Here is an 8,837-nt window from a genome sequence, read left to right as displayed (position 1 = left end):
CCAAATGAATGAGACCATATAATGTTTGTCCTTCTCTGATTGACTTATTTCACTCAACATAATACCCTCCAGTTCCATCCACGTTGAAGCAAATGGTGGGTATTTGTAGTTTCTAATGGCTGAGTAATATTCCATTGTTTTTATTGAAAATATTTACATATACTATGTACCCATATTTACATAGCAAAGTTAAAAGCTATTCACTTCAGCATTCACTGGGGAAGAAGTAGCTTTCTGAAACATGATAAGACTTAGGGTAAATAACAATAGTCACAATACCTAAAGGTAGTCCTAAAACAAACTATTCACTTTAGTTTTCAATTAGCAATAATCGCGCCTTGGATAAACCTCATTGGCTACGATACTGCCACTGCACAAAGCTAACTTTAAAATGTGAATATAAGAAAAACACTTTGTCATAAAATATGATTATTTATTTATTATTAGCCCTCTTCTGTAATGTGCTTGCTTGAAGTAAGTGGATCCTGAAGTTAAATGGTTTCTGGGTGTTACCAGATTTCACACCCTGGCTCTATGCTCGCCTTGCGCTAACCAAATGCTCTTTCTAATTCTCTGCAGGAAGGAGACATTTCTTTGGTACTGGCTTTAGGCAGTTTCTCTTAGTTTTGAGGAGAGATCATATCAGTTGACATGCAGTCAGGAAAGCTTCTTTCTCTCTTTTATGTTAAACTCAGTGATTGTCTTTATTTAATAAAAAAAGAAAAAAGGTTTCTTTTTTCTTTTCCTTTATATCTATACCTTCCAAATATTGAGCCTGTTGGGGTATTATTATTATTATTATCATTTGGCCTAGAAATGTCTGTAGTTCTTTTATTTTGCCAAAAGCTGTCCCAGTTGTGTCTTAAAATTTCTTCATCAGAATAATTTCGTTAAACTTTGAGAGGGGCACGCTTTCCTAATTTTATTTGATAGTGTTATAATCTAACAACTTTTTACCAAATTATGGATTCTTTCAGATTGTTGCCATCGCTTGTGTTAATCTTGCATCAAAAATCGAGGAAGCACGTTACCCTCATTTGGAATATAGCCCTGTGGGTGAGATTCATGAAGACGGAAGATGCAGAAAACACACCTTGCACCTGAAGGTGACCCTGAGTGCACCCAGCTGGCAGTGGACTACCTTGTCCTGAGCTGCGGCCGGGGGTCTCTGGCTATCCTCCCAGGCAGTGACCCATTAGCTGTGGGACACAGAGGGCCTCTGGGCCTCGGCCACCGGGAAACCAGCAGATCGCCAGGCTCCTTTGGCATTTTGAAGACATCTAGCAGTTTCACTGACCTCCCATGTAGGAAACAAATTTCTTTTCATATGTCATGCTTCCTATTATCAATCAATCGATCGATCTGCAAGATTGTTTTCTGCACTCAGCACTATGCTGGGTGTTTGGAGGACACAGTATAATATTTAAAATGGGTCCTGTCTTTCAGGAGCTTATAATCTAGTTGGGAAAAGCAAGAGAAGCTGCAAGGAATCCAGAAGAGATTCTGATGGTGTCTTGCTCTGCAGGCCACACTGTTTCAGAGGAGTCCCACAGCAAGGAGTGGCCTTCCAGAATGAGAGGCTATGGCTAAGAGGTAAAGCTTGAGTGGAGAGGCTTGACGGAGGGCCATGCACACCCCAAAGAGTTCTGGATGTGCTCTGGTGGTCAGAAAGAAATCAGTGGCCTTTCAGGATGGAATGACATGAGACAGATATTGCTCCCGGGGGTTAACCTGGCAGTGTGGAGAGCAATGAGTGAGGAGGGACACAGGTGCAGAGGCCACCGTGGGAGCCCTTGTGGGACTGGATAGCATGGGCCTCAATCAGGAAGCACTGTCTGCAGAGCAACAAGAGTGTAGGTATAAGAGAGTATTAGAGACTGTCTAGCAGGACCTGGCAGGTGGTTGGCCACCTGGTTGGACCTGGCAGATAGATCCATTTGACTGGGAAATCTTCTTCAGGGTTCCATGCTGCCCTACTCAAGCAATTAATAAGCATGCCAGGTAAGGTCACTCTTCTCAGACTTCCAACTCCTGGGCCAAAAAGTGTCTGAAATGGTTCAAAGAAAAAATTCTAGAAATGGCCATGACAGCATGTGAAATGGGCTACTATTCTAGTCCCTGTGCTTTTCTGGATTGCCTTAGTTTTGCCTTTTTTGGTAAAATCCTGATTTCCAATACTCATTTACTGGTAAACTGCAAACACTATTTCCCTCTATTTTCTTTTCCTTCCTCACCTTTACTATGTATCCACACATATTAAACAGAATGCCCATTACATATCAGCGTATTTTGCCAATTAAAAAAACACTTTGCTATTCAGAGTACTTCTTCTCCTGAAACATGTGATGATCCATCCTCATGTTTTTTTTAAAGATTTAATTTATTTATTCATGATAGACATGGAGAGAGAGAGAGAGAGAGAGAGAGAGAGAGGCAGAGACACAGGCAGAGGGAGAAGCAGGCTCCATGCTGGGAGCCCCACGCAGGACTCGATCCCGGGTCTCCAGGACGGTGCCCTGGGCCAAAGGCAGGCGCTAAACCACTGAGCCACCCAGGGATCCCCCCATCCTCGTGTTTTTGATGCAGAAGTTGTGAGTCAGCTTACATGTATACATGAAAATGTGATGTTCTCTGGAATGACTACTCAGGATGGGGACACTGGCTTCAAAAACAGGTATTTGGTAATATTGCTTTGAAGAAGATTCTGGCAGAGTGTTCTGACACCCTATTGCTAGGCTATGTCAAACCCCAATTTAGTTTCACAGTCCTGGTTTAGAATCTTTTAAGAATCTTTTAAAGCAGAAGAATCTTTTAAAAATCACACTCATACTTGAGTACAAATATACTTTACTTTAAAAGGCGGGTGGACGGTGTAAACATTTTGCTTTTATTAGTATTTAAATATATTTCAATTTAACACATTAAATTTAAAAAAATTTAATTTGTGTCCCATTTCCTGACCCACATTATCATTTTCTCCCACTTGTCTTTAATCTATCTTCTACAAGCTTTAGCTTTTCTCCATAGTCCAAGGTAAACCATATTCTACTCTGGTCCATATTATCTACTCAATCCATCCCTCCACCCACCCCTAAAGACACCCGCTGCCCACATACACACCTTCAGCATGAGGAAGTCAGGGGGTGCTCTAGGAGGGAGGGGCATCTTGATGCCCCGCCTTCTCACTCAGGGGGCTGCTTCCCTATCAGCACTCTTTTCAGGGCCCCCTGCACATCAGGGTTCCGGAGGCTATAGATGACTGGATTCAGCATGGGGCTAAGGATAGTATTGAGGATCCCAATCCCCTTGTCCTTATCTGAAACTGACGCTGAGCCCAGACGCATATAACTGAAGAAGCCAGTTCCATAAAAGATACAAACCACGGTGAGGTGAGACCCACATGTAGAGAAGGCCTTCTTCCTCCCCTCTGCTGAGCGGATTCGTAGCACTGCAGCTGTAACGTGAGCATAAGACACTGAGATGAGGATCATGGGGAACACTCCCATGAAAGTGGCTCCCACAAAAAGCAGCTTCCCATTGAGGTGGATGCTGGAGCAGGAGAGCTGGAATAGGGGTGGGAGGTCGCAGTAGAAGTGGTTGATCACATTAGGGCCACAGAAGTCAAGCACAGATATAGCCACTGTATGAGTCAAAGCATTGATAAAGGAAATGGTGCAGCAAATGCCCACCAAGGCACCCTGGACTTCACGGCTCATGCGGGTGCTGTAGGTGAGGGGCTGACAGATGGCCAGGTAGCGGTCATAGGCCATGGCTGTCAGGAGGTGACAGTCAACACCAGCCAGGAGGTGGAAAAAGAAGAGCTGTGAAATGCAGGCAGCATAGGGAACTCTACACTGGTGGGCCAGGAGACATGCTAGCATTGGAGGGACGGTGACAGTGATGCATCCAATGTCCAGCAGAGACAGATTCCCCAGGAAGTAGTACATGGGTGTGTGGAGTTTGGGCTCCACAAAGATGGCAGCCAGGATGCTGAGGTTGCCTCCAACAGTGATTAAATAGGCAACAAGGAAGACAACAAAAAGGATGGGTTGCAGTCTTATGTTTTCTGTCAGGCCAAGAAGGATGAACTCAGTGACAGTTGTCCTGTTCCCCCAGGCACTTGGCTCCATAGGCTACTGCTAAGTTCTGTAGTGGGAGGAGAAGACCTGAACCTGCCAAAGGGGAAGAGAGACACATAGTAGACACCTAATCTGAGTCTACTGGATGTTGGGGAATGTGATGCGATCATCTACCAGCTTAGAGCTTGAGTAGTCTCCTGGAGGCCCCCATGATGCCAGACATGAACCTTAAATTACTATTTTGGGCTGAGATCCAGGGGATGCCAGAGAGGGGGCTGGGGTAGAAGAAACTACTCTAGGGTGCAGGACACTAGCTATTAACAACATTTTAATAGCTATTAAGATTATATCAGTGTATATAGTGACTGAATAGCAGTTCTGACCAACTTAATGAATAAATGAAGGTATGAGGTTCAAAAATCACAATATGAGAGAGTAGTAACAACATAAAGAAAGGTAGGAGGACAAGATCTTATGAGATCAAAAAGAGATGTAAGAGAGAGTGAGCAAAGAGAGGAGCCAGGAGCAGACCAAAGTACAGAAATACTCAAAGGCTAAATATGGAAGACACGAAGGCGATTTAAGAAAGCACTGACAACATTTTTAAAATGTAAACTATGAATATTTTGCTAAGAACTTCATATTGGGGATCCCTGGGTGGCGCAGCGGTTTGGCGCCTGCCTTTGGCCCAGGGCGTGATCCTGGAGACCCGGGATCGAATCCCACGTCGGGCTCCCGGTGCATGGAGCCTGCTTCTCCCTCTGCCTGTGTCTCTGCCTCTCTCGCCCTCTCTCTGTGTGACTATCATAAATAAATAAAAATTTAAAAAAAGAACTTCATATTGATTTTTATTTAATTTTCACAGAGCACTATGGGGTAACTGCTATTATATCTATATGATCAGGGCACCAAGGTTTTAAAAAGTTAAATAAGTAACCTAGTATTGTAAAGTTGAATCTCAGGCCCAGGACTGTCTGAGTCCCCAGATTCACACTTTAACATTTTACTATCTCTTACAGAACTTGGATATGTTGTTACTGAGGCTTTATAAATGATCTTGTGTGTAACAAAGAAAGATATTCCTAAGCCTCCAGGTCTTGGCATCACTACAGCTATTCAGAGAAGTCAAGATCCCATCCACCCATCCATTCTTCTATTTGGTAATTGTCTATTTGTTGAATGTAGAAAAATTCTGCATGTATTTTGATGGTGGAACTAATAGATTGGGCATGAGGTGTGAGAGAAAGAGAGGGTAGGGGATGATTCCAAGATTCCCGGCCTGAGAACTGGAATTGCTAATAAGTGATATGGGGAAGACTGATGATTTTTGTAGGGGTGGGGTGGGAGATCAGGAGATTTCCCAAGGGAAAAGAGGGGAGTTGAAGGCCCAGAGAACATTTAGCTAGTTTCCACTCAGTTACACATGGTAGCAGTTTGATTTACCCAACAAGTGCCTGGACAACTGAGGAATGAACCCATGAAGTCTAAAGTTCTTCAGTGTGACTGCATCAATATTAGAAAGATAACTTTGGGGCCCCCTTCTGCTGGACTCTTGCTCTGCTAGGCCACCCTTTGTTCATAACTGTGCTAGTACTCATCTCTAAATAGAACACTCTTCCCTTCCACACATCAAAACTCCATCCTTCAAGGCCCAGTCTTGGATCATTGTCCCATCATCTCAAGGAAGTCCTCCTTATGCCCAAAATTTTAATTGATCTTTCCTTCCTATGATGAGACAATTAATAAACTGGATCATTCTAGCACTTACATATAGAATTGAACCGTTATGAGGAGTAACTTACTCAAAGTCACACTGAAAGTCACTCAAAATCAATAGCAAAAGACAAAAAATGTAGATTATGCTAGTAGCCTACCGCAGGAGACTCTGCATTCCATTTAGCACCTCCATTCTGTCCTTTCCTATGAAAACTGTTGCAATGTGTTGGGCTCAAGCTCTGTTGGGCAATGCTGACTCTCAGTGGGAGAAAGAAGACTGCTAGCCTCTTACAGGTTATGCCTTCCTTTCCAGAATCTACCTCCCTTGTGGGATTACCACTGATCCCCACAGTGGGAAGTCAGCCACTAACCTCTCAGACACTGTACATTTGGGTTATATTTTCTATCACAACTTCAGTCTCAGGCAAACTTTAGCCTTATCAAGGGCTACACTCAGACCAAGAGCAGAATGACAATGCCTCCCTTGCCCTAAACAGGAAATACTTATCTCCTGGATACAGCCCTCCAGAATACTGGAGGTAGGGTAAGGATCATGGTTTCTCCATCAAATATAGCTTTCCTGGCCAGAGTGTCGTAAAAGCAGCAATGTAAGGAGAAAAGGCATTCTTGCCTTCAAGGAATTCATTCCCCACTTCTCCAAACATCTCCCACCCTGCCTATTCATACAAGGGTCAGTTCCCCTCAGGCTCTCTGTTCCAATTTGCCATATGTCATTCTTTCTCTCCACAAAGCCATGCACAGTCAGTCTCTCACTCTCACTCTCTCCCGTTCTTCCTCTTCCCCTTCCCCCCTTCTCCTCCTTCCCTCCTCCTCCTCCTCCTCCTCCTCTTCTTCTTCTTTCTTCTTCTTCTCTCTCTCTCTTATTATCTCTCTCCCCCTCCCTCTCCCATTCTTCTGGTTTACAAGGATGGCAATTCAGCACAGTAGAAAGAGTTGTGGAGTTGGAGTCCAGGTGCTTATGTTATTTGTGTTAAACAAGTTTCTACTAGCATTGAGACCTTGGAGAAAGGAAAAAAGAAGGATGGATGGAGGGAGAAAAGAAGTAATGAAAAGAAAAATAAAACAGAAAGCTAATGTTTACATAATACTTCATTATATGTCACTACACTATATGTTACATTTAAACTTTGCAAACATTCTTGAATATAGGTAATCATTTTACAAATGAGAAAGATGAGGCTTGAAAATTTTAACTTGTCAAAGTTCATATATGCAAGAATTTGTTCTAAATGGGAGAACTTGTTCTTTTCCTGCCAGCCCCTGTTGCTTCCCAAGGCCCTTGCCATTATCCATCCATCCATTCATCCATCCATCCATCTATCCATCCATCCATCCATCCCTTTTTTCCATTATCCATGCTTCCCAAGGCCCTTGCCATTTATCCATCCATCCATCTATCCATCCACCCATCTATCCATCCATCCCTTTTTTCTTCTGTAGTATGAAAGGGAGTATTTAGCATTATCTCTAGGTTCACTTACAGGTATGAGATTCTGTAAATATAGGATCTGTCCTGACCAACCTAAATAGCCTCCTTGGCTCTACCAGACTCTTCATTTCCCCCACCGTTACCCCAGTCAGTTTCCTCTCATGTCCTCCTATTTGCCAGCTCTGACCTTCAGTCTTTTAGTCACTCATAGTGGAAAACCTCACCATGATATTTCCCTTCCTTTCCTTAATCCAAGCATCACTCAGTTCTTTGTTCTATCAACAAGGAAAAAGCCACATGAAGACCATGAATGATCTCCAACCATCCTTACTCAAGACAGAAGGAAACTAGGAGCTCTGAAGCATGGGAAGTCTCCTGGTGGGGCTTACCTTTCTGTGAATACTCTGGGTACTACTCCTGACTGGGGTCTTGTAGAGATGGAGATGAGTGCTAAACTGACCCAAGGTGGCCTGTCTCCAAAGTTTTATAAAAGGTGTGAGGCAGAAGCCCAGGTTGTCTATCCTGGGACTCTCTCTATTTGGCAGCTAACAAGCACCTAGAGGCTCTAAAAATGAACTCTCTCAGGGGTTGCACAAGAAGCCAGAGGCAGACAAGCAATCTCAGTCCTTAAGGGTTTCTCTCATCTGCCTAATATTTCAGATTCTGTTAAAGAAATATTAGGTTTATGACATCATTCCAGGCTCCCAATGTCTCAAAGAAAGGAGGAAAGATAGTAGTCACCATGATACAGATGGAAATAAGATCCAGAGGACTTAGATGATTTGCCAAGGCCAGGGAGTGGGGCTGTCGTGGAGCTCAGGCAGGGCCCCAGCTAAGCTGATTCTGGTACTTTTTCTCTCATTTATTTTTCACATTGGATTCTTCAAGGTATAATTTTAAAAAGTTGGGTTAACTAAAGTATAATTTCAATAGTAAATTTTGATGTATGCTGATAAAAGTATATAATCATGTATCTACCATCTCCATGAATATATAAAACATTTCAACCACTCCAGAAAGATCCCTCTGCCTCCTTGTGGACAATCCTGTCTACCATAGCTCATGGTAACCTCTAATCTAATTACTGTCCCTATATTTTTGCCTTTTTCAGGCTGTCATAAATCATACAGCATGCAGACTTTTTATAACTGGATTTATTCAATTAGCATAAACCTTTTGAGATTCATGCATATTGGCTATACTGGCAGTCCAGCCTTTTTTTTCACTAAGTAGTATGCCACTGTATGGATACATAGCAATTTGTTTAGTTGATGAACATTTGGGTTGTTTCCAGATTGTAGCCATTGCAAATAATCTACAATAAATATGTGAATACAGTTCTTTGTGTAGATATATGTCTTCATTTCCCCTTGGATAATACCAGGTATAATCTCTGAACTCTTTGTAGGTGGATATTATTTATTCTAAGAAACAAACTGTTTTCCAAAGTAGCTGTACCATTTGCATTCCTACCAGCAAAGTGTGAGATATTCCATTTCTTTTTTTTTTTTTCAGGTTTTATTTTTTTTAATTTTTTATAAATTTATTTTTTATTGGTGTTCAATTTGCCAACATATAGAATAACACTCAGT

General features: G+C 42.5%; 1 protein-coding gene and 1 pseudogene across 1 annotated transcript; both read right to left on the bottom strand.

Annotated features, from left to right (window-relative positions):
• Window positions 1-277: 277 nt before the first annotated feature.
• LOC112677752 (U4 spliceosomal RNA) lies at window positions 278-382 on the bottom strand (annotated as a pseudogene).
• A 2,800-nt stretch (window positions 383-3,182) lies between these two features.
• Window positions 3,183-4,130, bottom strand: LOC112677139 (olfactory receptor 139). Its single transcript, XM_025475002.3, has one exon. It carries the CDS (start codon window positions 4,128-4,130, stop codon window positions 3,183-3,185), a length of 948 nt encoding a protein of 315 aa, XP_025330787.3.
• Window positions 4,131-8,837: the final 4,707 nt, after the last annotated feature.

This window comes from Canis lupus, chromosome 9 (assembly GCF_003254725.2).
Source record: "Canis lupus dingo isolate Sandy chromosome 9, ASM325472v2, whole genome shotgun sequence".
NCBI classification, from domain to species: Eukaryota; Metazoa; Chordata; class Mammalia; order Carnivora; family Canidae; genus Canis; species Canis lupus.
This window is presented reverse-complemented; position numbering and strand designations above follow the sequence as displayed.

Bases quoted from the DNA above. Each gene is read 5' to 3' on its own strand.
- LOC112677139 (XM_025475002.3), bottom strand. From the start codon at position 4,130: ATGGAGCCAAGTGCCTGGGGGAACAGGACAACTGTCACTGAGTTCATC.